This window comes from Triturus cristatus, chromosome 3_1 (genome assembly GCF_964204655.1).
Source record: "Triturus cristatus chromosome 3_1, aTriCri1.1, whole genome shotgun sequence".
Lineage (NCBI taxonomy): Eukaryota > Metazoa > Chordata > Amphibia > Caudata > Salamandridae > Triturus > Triturus cristatus.
The window spans coordinates 703726019-703747612 of NC_140583.1; the positions used below are offsets into that span (position 1 = coordinate 703726019).

General features: G+C 46.3%; 1 protein-coding gene across 1 annotated transcript in view; it reads left to right on the top strand.

Moving 5' to 3' along the window:
- LOC146860824 (sperm-specific sodium:proton exchanger-like) overlaps positions 1-21594 on the top strand; it is a 4630975-nt gene that overhangs the window by 207073 nt on the left and 4402308 nt on the right. Inside the window, exon 2 of the mRNA XM_085646174.1 lies at positions 1401-1514. Within this exon, the coding sequence (XP_085502300.1) occupies positions 1401-1514 (114 nt within the window). The remainder of the gene's footprint in view (positions 1-1400; positions 1515-21594) is intronic.

A 21594-nucleotide genomic window follows, 5' to 3' on the forward strand; every position in this document is an offset into this window, starting at 1 on the left:
ACCCCATCCGCCGCGAAGCCGTGTCTTTGCCGCCCGGCACCGTGTGTCTACGCTGATTCAAAAGCGTTAGTACGCACCCTATCCCTCCCGGCCGCATCGCACCTAACCTTCCCCGCCGATTCGAGACGTACAACCCTGGCTGCCTAATCCTGTATGCCGGACCCAAGCTTCGCTGTCCCGCAGGTACGGTCCGTACGCTGCTAACGTACTACACCGTGCCGTACTCAGAGCCGAGAAGCCGCATCACGCTGATCCTCCCCGTACGCTGTACGGCACCGAGAAGTGTCGCCGCCTATCCACACCGAAGGTACGGCTCGAACGCCGAACGCCACGGACTCTGCAAGCTGATCCGGGCCATCCGCACGTATCCCTGAAGGTCCCGTACCAACGCCGCGTCCCGACGCCGCGACCCGACCAGCATCTGACTACGCTGCCGAACTACAACCCGGACCCATCAACTTGTCCCGCACTGTCCGTCGCGGACCCCACGAACTTAAGGTACTTTGTTCTGTTCGCACCGTAGCGTGCATGTTACTGACCCCGGAGTCCGCACTGATTGTTTGACTCGTACTTTCCTTGTTTTTAATGCGGACGAGTCACACACCCAGGTACGAACCGTACAAAGCCTGAAAAGAAGCGTAATTGACTGAAAGAAGCCTATTTTTGCATTTTAAGCCTATTTACAAGAACATTGAACTTTAAAATAATACTGTGGTCATTTTATTCGTTATTCTGGTCTTGTGCTAAGCCTTATATAAAGAGAACTATTTTTGATACAACCTTGACTGGTGTCCATTTGTGGTGTTTCATTGTGTTACTGTATGTGTTCACAAATGCTTAACCTATGATGCCCTGAGAATAGTCTTGACTGCTTGCGCCACACTACCTAAAGGGTGAGCAGGGGTTATTAAAAAGGGTGATCCCCTTACTCTGACTTAGAACTGAGAGTCCCTGCTTGTCGCAAGTGCATACCTGTGCCAACTAGAGATTCCCAATTCTAACAGAGTTCTTCTCCTTAGTAAATTCCAGAGTCCGGGAGTCTTTTGCCTGTTTTTCTGTGATCACAGCTGTTTTCAATAAAGACAATTTGCATTTGCATACTCAAAATACATTTTCCTGTAGTAGTCAGAATGTTGTTTACTGTTCGAAAATTGTGAATTCAGCATAGGGATTGCAATGTATTTTTAATAGAACAGTGTATTCATTAAACAGTTACATTGAAAGCGTCCACTGGAAATCAGAATAATAAAACAAGGTTTAGTTTAGTTTAGGCAGCCCATTTTATGACTAATAATAAAAATGAAATTTAAAGGTGGTGTTCACGTTGTCCACCTTCTTATTTGTCTTTTTACCTTCTTTAAAAAATGTGTTAATTCTCTGCTTCTGTGGTCTATTTTCAGATGCGACATACCTGAGCATCCTACTTGGAGCCGAAGCTTTGTTTAATGATTCCACCTGTTTTATTGTTTTTGATGTATTCAAAGATCTTCTTATAGTTCACGCAGTTAGTGAAGGTTAGAATATACAACTTCTTAAAATTTGCAAATTTTGAAACTGTGATTTTGATGTGAACATGCAATTAAGCATTTGTTTATGTACTCATTAGTGTGTCTTCTAGCATACAGTATCAAGATTTGTTAACTCTAGAGGTGAGGATGCAAACAAGCTTCTGTGGGGGCAAGGAGGGGCTCGTCTGGCCTATTTTGTGCATGACAGTTGGCAAGAAACCGTAATTCGTTTTTGTTAGCATTTTATCCTCCAGCTTGTTTCTCCTCCCAAAATTCCAGCGTGCATAGCTTCATTCCCATACCACTCTCATTCCCCTTCACCTTTGTCTTTCTGTCTCTCACCGTGCCGCTGCACATCTCCCAACGTACCTGCACATCATTCATTTTCAGTTAACGGGGGAACCCTGTATTTTCCAGTGCCAAATGGCAGTCATCTAGCTCCAGTTTATGGCTTCTCAAAGCTGTTTGTAGTGTCGCTCCAGTGACGCAACTGGAGCGTCTGGTTTGAATGTGCCCTTGTGAGGAAGGAGATTTTTCAGTACATGCCCCATGAGTCACGTGGGGCTGGTTAAATAAAAGTGGCTGTTGCCGAGCACAGTCTTAGTGCAGAGACCTCGACCGAAGCAGCGTATGCACACTTTCACTTCACTTCCACTCGGAGTCGTGCTTCATTTCCAGGCCTAACAGTCACTTCTAGCCGGCAACCTGCCATTCAGCATCGAGATCAGGCATACCCAGAGCTGTGCGTAATTTGTAAGATATTAAGTGCCAGGGCTCTGACCAGGAGGCCACTGCAGCTTTCACCACCTACCGCCCTTGTCATTGCTGCCACAACAACTACTAACCATCTCTCTCGCAGGTAAATGCAACAGCACAGATTATTCCAGGTCCCCAAAGCTAAAGGAATGGCTGGGGAGGCAGGTATTAGCAATGTTTTAATGTATATTGTTTCCCTAAACACATGTTAACTGCTCATCTCTAAATTCCATGACCAGAGCCACCTAGTGATAGACTGCCCTAAGTGTGGTGTTGACAATTAGGTGACAGTGCCGAGCACCGTAAACCAATTAAGTGCCGGTTCTCAGCACCGGAAAGCACTGACTCAATTTAAGCACTGACACCCAGAGCCCTGACCACCAACACAAGACGGGCGACGGGCGAGAGTTTCCCGGTTGCTCAAGGTGCTGCGCAGCAGCTGTGTATCTGTAAAGAGGTTGCGCGGTGCTCGAGCCGCTTGACTAGTGCAGCTGAGTTCGGCCCTGCGCGTGGTCCCTGCTGCAGTTGGAGGACACCCGTTGTGCTGACAACACGATCGGCAGTCGTGTTCTGGCTCTCGTTTTTAGGTCTCGCCTAGCGTTACATCCAATGCGCTACTCGCTTTGTGAGGCATGCAGTATATACTATTGCGTGGAAGCTTTCTGGAAGCTCCACCCACTCTATGCCCATCTTTTTGATTGGCTTGCATCCTAAATGCTGCCTTCTGATTGGTTTTAGGCTTGTTAGTCCCTCCTCCTGACGGCCATGTTGTCATTTGTATCCTTCCCTGGTTATTGGCCCCTTTACTCCAACACTATTTTCTGCCCTGGGTCTACCCCCCTGCACCTCCCGCAGTTCATGACTTCATAACCCCCCTCACCCCACTCCCATTTGTGCCTTTTAAAATGCCCACACTCTCATTTCTAATGCAATACGTCTCGCGTAAATGCGAGTCGTATTGGATTGCAAATGCTTGTTTTAAAGTAGTGCGCAGTCATTTACAGGCAGGCCCATGCCTCTTGAGCATGCCTCACTCAGTGTGAATTAGCCCCTTGTTGCTGGGGCAACACCAAGGAGAAGTCCGGTGGTAGCCCCACCCCTCCCCTGGAGTGCAAGGGCTCCTATCCGGAAGTCACTGCTGCTCTCCAGGCAGAGACAGCACCTGTTCTGCTTTGCATGCCATCCCGAGGCCCGACAACCCAGGAAGCTGCAGAGGAACGAGTGCCTCTCTGGTGGGCGGGGCCCCGTGAGTGGAGCCGTGCCGCCTGTCCCCATCTTCCTCGGCTAAGGCCACACGGCCGAGTTCAGGGGTCCTGTTTAAAAAGGAGACTTTGCTCCGTGCTGCACCCGAAATCGCCTGAGACACAAGAGGTCTCCAATGCAGGGACTACTTGGCCCTTTACTGTTTTGGGCGATCGTGCTGCTGCGGTAGCCGCGTGCAGCCTGACCGCGGCCCCAACATGTTACCCCCGCAACCACAGAGAGAAAGCTTCCAGGAGAAGGGAAAGCTGTGGCCATTGCGGCCCCACCCAGCAGGACGCCACTGAGAGCCATGAGGTAGTGGAGATGCGCTATAGCGAGAGGAATGGTCCCGCTTCTCCTCAGCATGCTGTCAGGTACTGTCAGCTGGTTCATTCTCAGTGGTCTGTTAGACCAGTTACAGAGACGGGTTTGAGAGGCTCCAGTATGAATCCGGAATGAGTCCTTAGTCCCTGGTCGGCATCATAGACGCCTTCTCTGCTGCAAGTTCACCGCTATAGGGCAGATGTTATTGGTTTCTGGAAGGAGTAGGAAGCTGGTGTGTAGCAATGCAGGCTACCCATCTTCCAATGTCCATGCGCACCAGGGCCCTGGACCCCACGTCCTAAGGCTGATGACCAGCAAGCCCCTTCTTGGGGGCTATCCAGTGCATGAGCAAGGCGTGCACCTTAGCAACAAAACCAGTTATGGAGTGAGTTGTGTGGGTGAGTTCTTGGGTGACAGGACTCCCTTTGTAATAGAGTACATGTTAAATGAAGTATAAGTTGAATGCATACGGACAGTTTTTTTTAGATGCTTTCCTGCAATTCACAGTAGTGTAAATGACAACAGGAGTATAACCCATTGACAAGGTTGCGATCTGGGTAGGTAAGAGAAAAATAACAAGAATGTCTCAACCAGATTCAATAAAAAGGCAAATAAACATGTATGTACACGACATTACACATAGGAAAAAAGGAGAATTCTGATCATTTGTTCAAATGTGCTCATGGCTTCATATATTTGAAAACGCAGTTCATACAAAACAGTTATATCAGCACTGTGAGCATATAATGCAAAGGCAACCCTAAGAGACTTGGTGTACGTTGTGCTCGTGACATGAAAGGTGATGGCGCAAGTGACAAGTGTGAAAAAAAGCGAGAGGGGCAGGGTGACAAAGTGTATATGTACAAAATAATTGGTTCAACACAAAGGTTATTTTCAGTGATTGATCATGGTTTAAAGCAATTCCGTGAACCAAAGTTGAACATGCGCCGTAAGTTGCGCTGATAAATTGGTTGACAGCGTTTCGATCCTATTACTTCAGGATCATCTTCAGGACCGGGTTGCCAATTTAGAGGTGCTGTATGGGGGAGGAAAGGGAGGGATCAGGGGGTGTCCAAGGCAGGATGGGAGCAAGGACTGATGAGAGCGTGAGGTGGGAGGGATTCTGCCTACCTGAAGGTTGAGAGGCGAAGTGGACAGAGGTTTGTCCAGAGGTTGGTCAAGGAACCGGTGTCATTGATAGGGTCCTTGGATATGGCGCAGCATAGAGGAGTGTCTGCGTGTAGCCAAGAGTAGGGTACAAGTGTCCTGGGGATGATGAAACCAGGAGTAACTAACTAACAGACATGAAGGTAGGCACAAATAATTGCGTAGGTGAGACAGTTAACTCGCCTAATGGCCTCCCAGTGAGGTACTGAAGAAGGCGAGCGGCAGGGTTGGGTCCCCGATCCACTGTGACGGTGACAAAGAATATGTAACCTGGGTATGCAGAAAGGGTCTGTAAGTGAATACGGAGTACGGGGCTGGGAGAGGGGGCGTCAAGTCCAGCAAAGGCCGAGGTCCACAAGGACTTACCGTGATTTGAAATGGTTGGCGGAGTGGATTCAATCCGGGTGTAAGATGTAGTGCGAGTAGCTCCGGGCCGCCACGTACGTGTACGGTGTTCACCGGTGTCTCGAGTCAATTGGGTTGCCGGACGGATTAAATGAACGCTGCTCTTCCGGAAACAGAGCATCAGTGTGTCACATGACCGCATCCTGGCCTGGCGTTCTCAAGGGTGGGAGGGGTGTAGTCAAGGACGCTCAACTGGAATGAGCTGCGCGTGGGAAAGACGTTCCGGGGAGGGAAAGGTAAGAGCTAATTCGAGCGCAATGCATCCTGGTCTGTGGGTACCGATAAATGTGAATTATTCTAATAAAGTGCAGCATAGTAAATAAAAGTAAATGAACAATAAATGCAGTTACAGTCGGCATGACAGAAAAATAAAACAAGTATTTTAGAATTGTGAACCAGACTGCAACATTGGTGTGAATACTACATCGAGTGAAAATAAATGCAGTACATTATGCAATTTCAACGATGCTTAACTGAGAAGAGTTGGATGGAAACAGAAAGGTAGAAGCTGCTTGACAGAGCGATATATCCTTGTCTGTGGATATAGATTATTCTGATAAAGTGTAATGAGATGACGTCAAAACAATGGGCCCGATTCACAGAACTAACTTAAGACAAAATCCTAAACTTACTACCATTTTGGAATTCACAGAAGGCACTTACTCATTTTGGTATTCACAAAAGACACTTACTCACTTCGGTATTCACAGAAGTTAGGAGTCCTAACTTTAGGACTCCTAAATGCCTTCTGTGAATACCGAAAGTCTTAAAATTTGGATTTTTCTCAATTTAGGAGTCCTAAAGTTAGGACTCCTAACTTTCCTACTACTAAACTGAGAAAAATCCTAATTTTAAGGCTTTCAGTATTCACAGAAGGCATTTAGGAGTCCTAAAGTTAGGAGTCCGATCTATACTACTACTAAACTGAGAAAAATCCTAATTTTAAGGCTTTCAGTATTCACAGAAGGCATTTAGGAGTCCTAAAGTTAGGACTCCTAACTTCTGTGAATACCGAAATGAGTAAGTGCCTTCTGTGAATACCAAAATGAGTAAGTGCCTTTTGTGAATACCAAAATGGTAGTAAGTTTAGGATTTTGTCTTAATTTGGTTCTGTGAATCGGGCCCAATGACATCAAATTAATAAAGCTTCTCCTAATCAAGGACCAAACAACAGCATTGTCGTGGGATCGGAATAAACTAAATGCAATGCAATATACAGTTTTGGAGACAGAGACGCTATGATTGGAGGGGCATAGTCAATTAGGCCACAAGGAAACAGAAGATATTCCCGGGGATGTGTAGTGGTGGAAAGAATAATTATAATTGTTTAGAGGATAATGTCTGGGAGTGTAGGGTGCAAGGGTGTGCTGCCTACTCTCACGAGGCCATTGTGCAGAGGTATAACAAGTCATGGTGACCACTAGGTAGATGCAAGGACAGTTGTGGATGGTCTATCTAAAGGATCACATTAATATAGTACTGTTCTATTTGTCGATGGTGTTCAGACCCTGGCCCACTGAATTACAACGTGTAATCCATTTGCATTCGCTGTTGTTCAGTAAGGTTTGAAGGTTGTCACCTCTGATGGGTAGTAGAGGTTGGTCAATCACCTGCCAGGTGATGTCTAGTTCACTGTGATTTTTTTTAAGGTAGTGTGTCTCCAAGGGTGTAATCAGGACTTTGCAGTGAATTATGCTTTTGTGTTGTATGATTCTCTGCTTGACCATTTGGGTCATCTGGCCAATGTATATGAGCTTGCATGGGCATCGGATTGCGTAGCTCACATTCTGGGATTGGAAGTTGGTAAAGGTTTTGAGTGTGTAGGATCTGTTGTTGGCCTTACATTCTTTGGTATTGGATGTAAGGTCACAGACAACGCAAGTCTGGCATCTGTAATGTCTGATCAAGGGTGGTAGACCCCATGCGGCAGTGAGGGAGTTCTGTTGTGTGGGTTTGACGGGCCAAGTGATGGCGTGGACCAGGTGATTGGCCTGGTTATCCCCTCGTAGGTAGGAGAAGAGTGCTGGTTCTTGAAACGACTTTTGGGTTCTCAGTAAGGTCCAATTGTGTTTGATGATCTTCTTGACTTGCTTGCTGCACGGGCTAAATTTCGTCACAAAGGAGATTCTGGAGCTCGTCTTTTTTTGGTTGGGGTGTGAGGAGGAGGTCCCGATAGCAGTCCTTGACTACACCCCTCCCACCCTTGACAATGCCAGGCCAGGATGCGGTCATGTGACTCACTGACGCTCTGTTTCCGGAAGCGCAGTGTTCATTTCATCCGTCCGGCAACCCCAGCGACTCGAGACACTAGTGGACACCGCATACGTACGTGGCGGCCTGGAGCTACTCGCACTACATTTTACACCCGGATTGAAAGCACTTGACGCCCCCTCTCCCAGCTCCGTATTCACTTACAGGTCCTTTCTGCATCCCCAGGTTTAATATTCTTTGTCACCACTGCAGTGGATTGGGGACCCAACCCTGCCACTCACCTTCTTCAGTACCACACTGGGAGGCCATTAGGTGAGTTAACTGTCTCACCTATGCAATTATTTGCGCCTACCTTCATGTCTGTTAGTTACTCCTGGTTTCCTCATCCCCAGGACACTCGTACCCTACTCTTGGCTACACGCAGATGCTCCTCTATACTGCGTCATATCCAAGGACACATTCAATGACGCCAGTTCCTTGACCAACCTCTGGACAAACCTCTGTCCACTGTGCTTCTCGACCCTCAGGTAGGCAGAATCCCTCCCACCTAACACTCTCATCAGTCCTTGCGCCCCCCACCTCGGACACCCCCTGATCTCTCCCTTTCCTCCCCCATACAGCACCTCTAAATTGGCAACCCGGTCCTGATGATGATCCTGAATTAATAGGATCGAAACAGCGTCGACCAATTTACCGGCGCAACTCACAGCGCATATTCAACTTTGGTTCACGAAATTGCTTTAAACCATGATCAATCACTGAAAATAACCTTTGCGTTGAACCAATTATTTTGTACATATATCCTTTATCACTTTGCCACCCTGTGCCTCTCGCTGTTTTTCTCACTTGTCACTTGCGCCCTCACCTTTCATGTCACGAGCCCAACGTGCACCAAGTTTCTTAGGGTTGCCTTTGCATTCTATACTCACAGTGCTGATATAACTGTTTTGTATGAACTGCGTTTTCAAATATATGATGCCATGAGCACATTTGAACAAACTACCAGGAGTCTCCTTTTTTCTTATGTGTAATGTCGTGTACATACATGTGTATTTGCCTTTTTTATTGAATCCGGTTGAGACATCGTTGTTATTTTTCTCCTTCCTGCAATTCACAGCCCATACAAGTTAGTTTACTGTGTTCTTGTTTTTCATCTGTCAGATGTTTCCCAAGTCTGGAAGGATGAGCTACCCTAACATCGTCACCCCCTCCTGGACCACCTAAAACTAATTGAGCAGTGTTTTTGTTGTACATAGTTTTTTCTGTGCCATTCTATTGCCTTTCCGTTTCTGTGCTATTCTTCACCCTGAGCCATTTTTGAATGAACTTCCATCAATGGTTTTCAAAGATCTGAATCCCATGCAGTCTGTGAAAAGAGGGTCAAGTTATGTTGAATACTAGGAAAGTCAAAGCATTTACACTGATTTGCGGCTAGTTGCAGCTGTCTCTAAGGTGCCACCCGGAGAACCTGCGTTACAACAAACAATTGATGGACGGAATGCTGACAATGCAGACATTCTCCCCCAGTCAAGAGATCTGGGTTAAATCCATCGTTCTTTTGCCAACTACACCACCCTAGTTTAGACATGGCCATATGCACATCAGTCTTGACCCTGTGCCTCATGGGAACAGTCCAGCCCGAACTGCCAAGCCATGTCTTTCCTGGACCGGAATCAAGCATCCTAGGACCGGTTTCTGGCTATCAGCCGTCATCAGCCAGGATAGCTTGACTCCAGTGGCGTAGTGAGCACGGGTCCCACGTCTGGGAATACCCATCCCACTTAGGGCGAAAAGCGTTACAACAAACAATTGATGGACAGAATGCTGACAATGCAGACATTCTCCCCCAGTCAAGAGATCTGGGTTAAATCCATCGTTCTTTTGCCAACTACACCACCCCAGTTTAGACATGGCCATATGCAAATCAGTCTTGACCCTGTGCCTCATGGGAACAGTCCAGCCCGAACTGCCAAGCCATGTGTTTCCTGGACCGGAATCAAGCATCCTAGGACCAGTTTCTGGCTATCAGCCGTCATCAGCCAGGATAGCTTGACTCCAGTGGCGTAGTGAGCACGGGTCCCACGTCTGGGAATACCCATCCCACTTAGGGCGAAAAGCGTTACAACAAACAATTGATGGACGGAATGCTGACAATGCAGACATTCTCCCCCAGTCAAGAGATCTGGGTTAAATCCATCGTTCTTTTGCCAACTACACCACCCCAGTTTAGACATGGCCATATGCAAATCAGTCTTGACCCTGTGCCTCATGGGAACAGTCCAGCCCGAACTGCCAAGCCAAGTCCTCCCTGGACCGGAAACAAGCATCCTAGGACCGGTTTCGGGGTTTCACCCCTCTTCATCCAGGATAGTACCTGAGCACCTGCTTATTAAAAGCTAAAATATAGTCCATATCAGTGCTGCTTTGCTCATTATTTTTTAAAATAATTTCTAAATATATGAACTGCACTTGAAGTATGTGTTCTAGCTCACTTAGAATTGTTATATAGTTATGTATCGAATGCTCACATAAAGCACAGTGCTTCCCTTCTACATAAAAGTAGGTCCCTCTTTCCATACTCACATATACGGTTCACCAGCTACACAGCTCAGATCCTGTCTGGAGGTGCCTGTGGGCCTGCACTCCTCCTCCAGATTTAGCTTTGTCTGTCTCCCTGGCATTGTTTTCCTTCCGGTCTTCCAGCCTGAACTCCTGGGTGGATTGTGTTCTAATCAATAGGTTCTCTTAGTTATTTTTAGCCACCTCACCTTCTTTCTTACTGTCCCATACATTCAATTCCACTCCCAGGATCTTTTCTTTCTATGTGAAGATGTTAGAGGCCGGTTGAACATTCTGAATGTATCTTAGCACCGGTTGCATCCAGCAATATAGCAAGGTGCCCTCTTTGTGGGTCCCCAATACTAAAAGAGTAGGATCTCATTTATTTAATCAGTGATTTAGTTTGAGTTTCTGAAGACGCCCCCTCAGTCAAGCCACATCTGTGTCCTCATTGCAAGTAGGGTTTTCATTCTGTCAGGCCCTCTTTTAAAATCATTAGGATTCTTGTTCAGCTCTCTGGTCTCTTAATGCCCATAAAAACAAGGCAGGCTCGGAATGCCCATTTTCGTTTGTCATTGCTCATGCATTTGTTATTTGCTACCCATTCATTTTTCATGATTGAAGATGGACTCACAAAAAGAGGAATACTATTTCAGGGCACATTAAACTCTATGTCGGCTGCAGTGGATGATATGATGTCATTGTCTTCCTCCAGCATCCGTAGACAATGATATGTTTTTCAAATCTTGTGTTTTCAGTGATATAACCACCAAAGGCCCTGATTTTATATTAAAAACAGAGCTTTTGAATATACCATTTCCTGCCGAAAGGCAATATTTCTCTCCGTGTGTTCCCAATACTGGCATGTCACGTAATTTGGTGCCTACTTTCCCTCCATGTTAAAGAATAGTAGATGTTTCAGCACCCAGCCTAATGTGCTGCATAGCTAAATACATATAAGGTCCCAAAGGCGAGACCAATTGCATTGCAAATGCTTGTTTTGAGAGGGCCCCCTCCCAGGGGCTGGTCGGAGTGGACAGAACATTTTATATGACTCTGACCTGCTGTTGAGAGGAGAGACAGAGGACAGCCCTCACCTCCTGCCATCGATACCACGTGAGTTTGGGCGAGCCTGCCCTGTGGGAGCAGTTTAATCTGACAAAGCACAAAATAATAAAACGATCCAGAAGGGAAGAACATAAGACTGTCAGAGGGATAGGGAAGAAAATAAAGTAGTGCAATGGGTGAAAACACAGTACAAACGTCTCCCTATGACCCCTGCATGCAAAGTGAAGGTGGCTGTGCAAAAGAACGAAAGGGAGATATAAGTAAAGACTAGAGCTGGTTTAATTTCATCATCCACATAATGGCAAACATACCAGCAGTGGAACCATTCATTGTAGAAGGTGCCCCATCAGCACAAGCACCTAAATGGAAAGAGCAGGTCAAAAGAGTATTACATTTCTTTGAGGACTCTAAAGTGGAAAATGCTCAAAAACGAGCTTTTCTCCTCCATCTAGGGGGACAAGATATCTATATGATATCCTAGTCAATCAATTAAGCTGCACCGAAGACACGCCCCACCCTCATAGCAGCTCTCACCATGCGTTTTGAGCCTATGGTGAACCAGGACAATGAGACATTATTTTTTTGACAAGCAAGGCAGCAGGCTGAGGAAACTATTGATGTTTCTTATGCGCATCTGAAGGAACTGACCAGCACGTGTGGCTTCAATTACGAGAATGAGGAAATTAGAGGGCAAATCATTCAAGGGTGCCCCTCAGCCAAACTTTTTGAGCGTATACTGAAGAGGCAGCTTATTCTCTAGATGATACCCTAACAATGGGTAGGATCAAAGCATTCTCCAGAGTTTTAGTTGCTCACATGGAAGCGGCCTTTAAAACAACGGTAAAGACAGAACCAGTCAACAATATAAGCCCAGCACCTGCGGTGAAACAGAACAGGAGAGAGGGTACAAAAATCCAGACTCGTGGCTACTACGGGGGACCTACCCATCGCCCCTGCGAGTGTCCTGTGAGAGACAAGAAGTGTGCAGAGCGTGGGAAACTCAATCACTTAATGAAGGTCTGCCGCTCAGGAAAAGAGCGAGTGCAGCGCACTATGGAAAACGCTCTACCAGAGGTGCAAGAAAGAAGCAGTGGCATGGATGATGATGAAGGTGAAGAACACACCATTCACTCTGTGTTCACTATTGGCACCAGCTCTCAAACCACACGGCACCTGCCACAGTGCCAAATACGAATTGGAGATCACCCCTCCACTGCAGTGTAGACTCAGAGGCGACGATCAACATAATGTCTGCAGAGGCTTATGGTGCCATGCAATCACCCCCACAGTTACATCCAGTGACCATTAAAGTGTTCGCCTAAGGCCAGGATAGACCCCTGGTGATGCTAGAAGGTTCAAGACAACTATAACTTATGGTTCACATTTTTGTGGACTCACAAGTGTATTCCCAGAGGAAGGCCATGGCATGCTCCTGGGCTGCAGAGCGGCAAAAGCTCTCGGCATTGTGACTTTTACATTTGGCATATATCAGGAAGCCATACCTCACCTTCTCGACACATTTCCAATCATTTTTTAAGGCTTTGGCTGCCTAAAGGACAAGAAGCACCACTTACACATTGGCCAGTCAGTGTAGCCGGTAGCCCTCCGACACCAGCGCATTACATTCCATCTAAGGCTTTTGTGGAGAAAAAGCTAGACAAGCTTGAGGCTGCAAGCATCAACAAAAGTTGAAGGGGCCAACCCCCTTGGTAGCGCCAATTGTGGGAACCTAAACAATCTGGCATGGTACGATTATGCGTATATATACGCCTGCCCAACATTGCGATAAAAGGGGAAGCGCACTTGACCCCAACGATTGGCAACCTGATTGGTGAGCTCAGTGGATCCAATTGGCTTTCCAAGTTGGATTTGCGCTCAGGATATTACCAGCTCGTCCTTGCTGAGGAGTCCTGCTACATTACAACTTTTTTGACACATGTGGGTATGCAGCGCTATAAATGTATGAATTTTGGCATATCCAGTGGCGCAGAAGTATTTCAAAATATGATTCTTGCGGTCCTCCCAGGCGTTGTTAATGCATGCGATGACATTTGAATTCCTGCACAGATAGTGGCCGAGCACAATGCCAGGCTAAGAAGGGTGTTACAACATATTCAGGACGCGGGTCTCACTCTACAAGTGTGAATTCTTGCAACAGAAATTACTTTTCTTTGGATATGTCTTCTCATCAGAGGGAGCAGCCCTGGACCTGATAAAGTATGTTACATCACAGAAGCGCCTACCCAAGCCACGGTGACAGAGGTGTGCAGTTTCTTAGGCATGGGCAATTATTGTAACCCTTTCTTAAAAAATCATACGACCCTGACACAAGCTCTCAGAGAGCTAGCCAAAGCATCTGTCCCGTAGCCCTGGGAGCCTCAGCAGGAAGCTGCTTTTCCAGCCACAAAAGATGCCTTGTAATCGAACACCACGTAGGGCTATTTTGACCCGAGGCAGTACTCGATGATAGCTGTGGATGCAGGCCCTAGAGGATTGGAGGTAGCCCTGATGCAAAGATCAGTTGTTGAGGATGACTGGGCCCACGTAGCTTTTGCAAGTTGTTTACTGACCAGCACAGAGCAGAGATATTCTCAAATTGAGAAGGATGCAATCACCATTCTTTGGAGGTGTCGCCATTTTCATCTATACGTGTATGGTAAGTCCTTTACCGTCACCACTCATCATAGGCTGTTAATCACACTCTTTAATGGTACCATGTCCAAACCACCTCAGAAATACAGAGAAATGGATGCTACAATCACATGAGTACAACTGCTATGCAAGTATCGCCCTGAGTCTAACAACCCAGCGGGCTATCTGTCTCTGCACCCTTGTGCCGTCATTTCCTATGAAGAAGATGTCACTGTGGAGACTGAAGAATGTGTGCATTATGTGACTGATCGGTCTCATCCCTTCCCCCTTTCCATGGACGCACATTATCACGCCGCCATGAATCAGGATGAATGTCTGCAGAATACTCTGGAAACTGTGAAGACCAACCGGTGACACAGCTTCAAGAGCCAGTGGGCTCTGCTTATACCAGATGCAAGGTGAATCATGGAAAGTTTATATCACATTCACCAGGAGTTAAGTACTGTCCCAAATAGGTGCCTCCTGCAAGGTCATCGCCTGGTCATTCCTACCACCCTCCCTGATAGAGTGATTCTACTGGCCCACGATGGACACAAGGGCATGGTTAAGGCCAAGAACAGACTCTGAACAAAAGTATGGTTCCCTTTGAGGGATGAAAAGGTCGAGGAAGAGGTCCGATCCTGCCCGTGGTGCCAAGCTTCAGGGGATACCAGTCCGCCACCGCCAGCACTGACGAAAAGGGACCGAGTCGTCTGTTGGTTCATGCCAGTCACAACTTTGAGTCCAAAGCCACTGGAATTTGGATCATCGGAATCTATTGATCCTGGAGAAGGCCTGATGTGGTTGTGCATCCTCTGGGGAGTCGCCCGTTTAGTTAATCTTATTTCCCACCTGGCCGCAGTATTCGCACCCGATATGAAAACAGGTGCCTTCGACCATACTGAAGGATTATGTGGTGTGAGGAGCTGTGTTTTTTCTGGGAGTCAGTAAATTCCTGTTACCAGGTATGTCACCTTTCCATATATATCTGTTATTACAGTGTGACGCCTTGGATTTTTCTTCTCAAATTCAGTTGTGGTCATTATGCATTTTCTATGTATTCCTGTGGTATGGTTAGTTTGTGTTTTGGGGAGAAATATAGTGTCACTCCAGTGACGCAAATGGAACATCTGGCTTGACTCATTGTGCCCTCGCGCAAAAGGGGTTTTGACAGTATATGCTCCTGTGGGCAGATGACAATTTGGTTTTCCACAAGTTACGTGTGGCTGTTGCCGGGCGTGGCCATAGGGCAGAGACCTTGACCAAAGCAGAATATGCCCACTTTCACTTCGCCTCCACATGTGTTTCATTTTCAGCCTAACAGTCACTTAAAGCAGGTGTTGTGTAATATCTGGTATCCCCTTGGGATCGTGTATCCCCTTCTTTTCGGCTGTGTTTGGAGAACAAACTCAGCCCGGGCAGGATCAGACAGAAGCAGTCGATCTCTGCTCGGGCTGAGTGCGGGGACACACGATTTCACGGGATACCACCAAACAAACTCAGGCTATAAATAACCTGACGTTTCTTTACTCGCGGAGCCACAGCTGCACAGGAAGCAAACCGGGAGCAGCAAAAACAAGCATTGGCATAGCCAATAGGTCTCGCCCTTGGGACCTTAAAAGTGTTTAGCCATGCAACAGTTGCATAACTAAATACTTATAAGGTCCCAAAAGCGAGACCTATTGGCTATGCAAAGCGGCCGTGGGGCCGCGAAAGTTAAAGTGATCGCGATCGGTATCACAATCAAACATCAAAGCGGCCCTGCGGCCGCGAAAGTGAAAGTAATTGCGGTAAAGCGCGGCGCGCGCACTCGCGCACATGCACTGTAGCTCTAGGCTGGCCTGGTAGCACTTTTTGGAGCCCTCTCAATAAGTCTCGCCAGACCAGCGCATGCGCTGGGTCAGGCGAGACCTAAAAAGGAAAATAAATGAACGTTAAATGCATGTCGGAGTGAAAGAAGGGTATTTTTTTTATTTTAAAAGAAATGGAATCAGATTGTAAAAAAAAAACACACGAGGAGCGAGAGTGACCGAGAAGGGAAACAATGGCAGAGATTAAAAAAAACGAAAAGTAGAACAAGCATTGGAAAAGCCAATAGGTCTCTCATTTTGGATGCCAATGCAGACCTACTAGTTTTGTCATTGTTTTTTGCCGCTATTGTTCAGCATCCGCAGAAAAAGTAAAAGAGCGTTGATGCCTGCAAATCAAATGTAATTATGAGCGGGGGAGGCGGCAGACAGAGCAACTTTCAACGATCTTGGAACAGATTGGTGACACCTCACGAAGCACCTTAGAGCGAGCAATGTCACATTAATGAACTACCTGCAGTGGTGTCACATGAGGAAACTGACAGAGGTGATGTAACATGGTTGATTTGACATTAGTGATGTCACACAAGGAAATAAATAGGCAGCAGAGATATAAAATTCTACATACGGCAATGTTGATGTCACCCAAGAAAACCAGCTGTCAAATGTGAGGTCATCAGAGGCAATACAAAAATTAGCGATATCAGGCACAGCAGCTGACATCAGTGACATTACATCAGGACATATTTCAATTAATGTTAAAAAGGAAAACTGAAAGAGAAGAAACTACTTGGTCAAATTGTCTTCGGTGATATACATGAGGACATATAGCGTGATGTCACACGAGGCAACTGGCAGTGACACAGTAGCCCCCCAAAAAACTCCATGTGACCAATTAACAATTGTGATGCTGGTGAAGTTTTCTAGATCAATGTCACACATAACAAGCATTGTCATAGCCAATAGGTCTCGCCTTTGGGACCTTATAAGTGTTTAACGAAGCAACAGTTAATGTTGGTGCACCAAGGATATTGTGCTGCATAACAAAATGCTTATAAGGTCCCAAATGCGGGCTCCTCTGGCGTTGGGGTGCCCCTGGCCCCCGTGGGTAGATGCAGGGAAGTGGTGTTGAGTACTGGGGCAGATGTTTAAGACAGAGTGAGGAATCCGCTCCGGAGGAGGGCAGGCATGGCTCCTAGCAGCACCGACAGGGAGGACAAGGGCTTGAAGGGGTTAATCACGAGATGCAGCAAACACTGCCAGCCTTCAGCATGAATGGGGTCAGGTGCTGGAAGTCTGCGGAAGGGTATGAGGGTGGGATGAGACAGAGAGGGATTAAGAAAGGGCGAGATAGGATTGGCAGGGATGATGCAGTGACACTGCGAGGGTGGTGAAATGTGGGTAGGGTGAGGCAGGGGGCGAGGTGATGCAGGGGTGAGAGATACAATGGGAAGGAAGGCAGACTATCAGGGGAGAGTGGTGAGTGAAAGCGTGCAGGCACATGACAGGTGAGGGATAACAGGGTGGGGTGAGACAGCTGGTGGGGTGAGGCAGAGGGTGAGTGATGGAGGAGTGGGAGATGTGAGGTCAAAGGGGCGGAGAGGCTGCACACGGTGAGGATTTGAGGCTGGTGGAATGCAGGGCAGGAGTGTCGGTGGGCAGACAGTTCGTGGTGATGCAGGGGTGACACTGTGGGGGGGCTAAGAGGAAGAGAGCGTGAGAGGAGGATGGGAAGAGACACCGCAGAGTGAAAGCAGTAGTTTAATGCAGGGGGTGGGGCTTTGAGGGTGCGTGGCCACAGAGGGGTGGGGGCTGTGAGGGTGCGAGGGGTGGGACTGTGAGGGTGAGCGGTGACAGTCCCAGAATTATTTAACGTATTTAAGTTAGGAAATATTGAACTCTAAAAACTGCGACTAAAAACGCAGCCTGAATGTAGATGTTTTTGTTATCTCCATGAAAAACACCAACTTGCCTTTGATATGCATATAAGCAGTGAGCGGCAGGCGGGCGCCTCGACTTAAACTAGCACAGCAGTTGCTTTTGGGAACAGAGAGAGGTTTTATTGTACTGTTTTGTTGACACGTGTATATGGAACAACGTTTAGCTAGCTAACCGGGTATAATTGTGTTCCCGACATCACCCCCTTCCCCCACAATTGCATAACGTTTTTGTCTGTGGCAAGCTGAGTTTTGGCAGATAAACACCTACCAGAGCGCTGCCCTAGCATCCTTTACTTAGGATTTACAGAACAGACGCTTGCGCCACCCATGCAGTCTGCGCAACAGATGAGTGACTGCTGCGGCCATCTTACAAACGAGTGACTGGAGTTGGGAGTTAATTGTGCCTTTGTACGAGAACTGAGGTAAAGTACGTTAGAAACCCACTAAAATAATAGTACGCCATTGAACAGAGCAAGGGCTACAGTGGGGTTAAAAGAAAAACACTTGGGAGGTTAATTTACAGACTTACTCTTGCTTACGGATTTAACCACAAAGGTTTCTCCGTTAAGTTAAGTGCTTGTAAGTCCTCTTTTGATTTCTAGTCACTGAGTAGTCCAGCCCTCTTTCCCAGCTGTGGGCACTGATCTTCTCCCACTCGTATTTCAGCCCATTCTCAGCAACGCAATCCTAGCAACCGGCATAGGACAACGTCATGTGAAAAGTACATGCCCCCGGTGACCTTAGGAAAACTTTGGAATTCACCAATTAATTTCAGGGAAACCTTCAGCCGAGTTATGCAACGGGGCTCTACCTTTACTGCAGGGGAAACTGCGGCAGACATCAGAGCTGAGCTGAGCGTAATAAAGTGTTTTAAACTTGCAAGGCGCTTTATTGTTTGTATATTAAGTGATGACTAACGCTGCACTGGGTAGTCTACCACGTACAATGGCAAAGCCAAGCAAGAGAGAAGCAATGTCTGGCGTTTCCCTTGCGGGAGCGAGCTGCAAGGCACGATAATTGCTAACAGATAGCCCGCTGCTCGCTCCCGCAAGGGAAATGCCAAACGTACACACGTTGCAATACAAAGCAATGCAAAACGTGCACGTTTTTGGCCAAAATGCTGATCGATTTCAAGAGGTGCCCTCCTATGCAGCGCATGCGCGCTGCATAGGACGAGACCTAAAAACCGACAACAGTAATGTAACATGTTAAATGGCACGTTAATGTGGACAAGGAAACCGAGAACAATTATTTAACGAGTTAACTGCCAGCAGTGCTGTCACACTGGAGAACTGACAAGTGTGAACAGACGTCACACAGGAAAGTGAATGTAATGCTATCTTTCTAGGGACAGTACTGCATGACATGTACAAAATACAGTGAGAAGGAAGGTTGCAGCTCTGATATCGCATGACCAGACTGGGGCACTTCCGTCTGGCGAAGTTTGAAGGGAAGTGCATTTCTTTTGTAGAAATCAGACATCTTGTTTTTTAATGACCAGGTTTTTAAGAAAGATACTGTGCTAGTAATTAACACACAACAATCAATCCACTGCACCACGTTGTGTTGAGACCTGCCATGCACCACTCACAGAAAGAACAATAGTAAAACAAAGCTGCAATTATACAACAAATACTGACTGTGTCTTTGGTCAAATGGGATGCTCAGCACCAAAAAGGGTCCTATGCGGTTCGCTAACATGGTTGTGATCATGCTGGTAGTACTTTCAGATATAGCCTTTCAAATTTCTTTCCCACTAGCCAAGATATCTGCATAAGGTAGACAGGAGGAGGTAGCAAAAGACCAACATTTGGTTGCTTACAGGGAATTCAAGAGGGACTGACTGGTCTGTACCGCACAGCTGCTATCAATTAACAGTAGACCGCAGCGTCAAGGAACTTCAGTGACCCGTCTCAAGTCAGTCACACTGTCTCTGCTGTTTAGTACCCTGCCTCTTGTATTTATTTACCCCGAGCACGCTGTGGGCTCTTTGCTGAACTGTCATTCTAAGAAGTGAGTGCTGCCCACGCGCAGCAAGGCTGAGATTTAAGGAAAGCAGCATTGTCAAAGGAAATCTGGTGGGGTGGCTAGTGGGGTAGTTAGCGGGGTGGGGGTGTAGAGGGGTGGGTAAGGCATGTGATTTTAAAAAGCGTTATAAAGCTGCCACTGCTAGCCACTTTACATGCCCTTTTAGGTGGAAGAGGCAATGCAACTGGAGCTCATAGCAAGTAGTCCAATACCTTTGTATTGAATTGGCTTATTTAAAGCTGCAAAAAAATAAAATAATAAAAGAACAGCATTTCCAAAGGTCTACCAATGCGTTTTTTCAAGCGAGGCGGAAGGGTAAGGTCGGCGGTCTGAAAGCAATGACGGGAGGGTTTTGGGAAATTACAAGCAACAACAGAAAGGTGGAGGTGTAAGTGCAACAACAGTATTTTTTTTATTATATACATACAATAATAAGGCTGCCACCTTACTGGCATATCACCAGCCTGCATTATATTTCTGTGATTGTGCCAATTAAAACAAGCATTAGCAAAGCCAATATGTTTGCCTATGAGAGACTTATTTGTCTAAGTCTTTAAGTAATGTTGTGTAGGAGCATGGCTGGAGTGCAGCAGAATGAAAATAATACAAGCATTTGCAATGCAAATTGGTCTCACATTTGTTAGAGTTAGAGGTATTGGTGCTGTAAACGAGAATGTCTTTTATCCTTGTGTTTTGGATTGGCGTGGATTTGATGTATGTGGTGTGGAGTGGAATTATGTGGTTTGGATTGGAATTGTTAGTTGTGGAATTGCATGTGGTGGAATTGTGTGGTGTGGAGTGGATTTTTGTAGTGGAATAGTGGGCAGTTAAAATATGTGGATAGATATTATGTGGTATTAAGTGTACTGAAATTATGTGGAGTGTAATTGTGTGTCAAAGAGTGTAATTATGTTGAATGGCATTTTGTGTTGTGAGGTGAGATGTTATGGATTTTAATTATATGGTGTAGTGTTTAATTTTGTGGCATAATGTGGAATTCAGGGGCATTGTTTGGATGTATGTGATGTGTTGTGTAATTGCATTGTTGAGTTGAAAAATATTGTTGTTGAATTATGTGATATGGAATGAAAATATGTATTTTTGTATTGTGTGTCGTGGAAGTGTGTGGCGCTGAGGGTAATTGTGTTGCATTGTGTGGAGTGTATTTGTGTGGATTGTGTTACTAAATTTTAAAATGATGAAACATAATTACAAAGAAAGGTAGCCTTTCATTGCGCACAAATTTACAATACTTTATAATAATATGTAAAGACTTATCCGAATATCTCAATGAAAAAATGCAGAGTGATTCCCCAGTGACATTTGTGTTGATGAATTTTAGGGGTCTTGAAAAATGTGGGGTGCTGATTGGGTTGCAAATGTTGCTAGGGCTCTGCATATCTGTGGGGGGTGGGACCCAAACCATGTTCATCTAAACACAGCCTGTCACATTTGTCAGAGGCGTTCTGATTCCAGGGGTCCAAACTATGAACCCTTGCATGTGTATGTGGTTCCTGGGATTTTTAATTAATTCACTGCTCAGCCGGCAGCGAGCGGGTTGCTCATAAAACTGTAAACATATTAAACACCTCAAAAATGGATAGCTATTGAGTGAGGTAAATAATCAAGCATAAACATTTATGTCAGATAAAAGAGGGCAGACACCTGCCTCATTGCATCTGGCCACTCAGAGTAGGGTTACTTTTGTCCCTGGCCATTTCCTCTCTGTATTCTCAAGCTGTTATTGCCTTGTTTACCTTATGAGACCTGATATGGGGGGATCTTGCAGGGGGCAGTCCCATTTCTTTAATAATGATGCTGACCCTTGCCTGACCCACCTCAATGCCAATGTGATTGCGTGATGTATTTAAGGCTGGTGTGTTTGGGATGGCCATTCACCACTAGTGACTTAGATCAACTTGCAAAAACAAAACAAAATCGCACTTT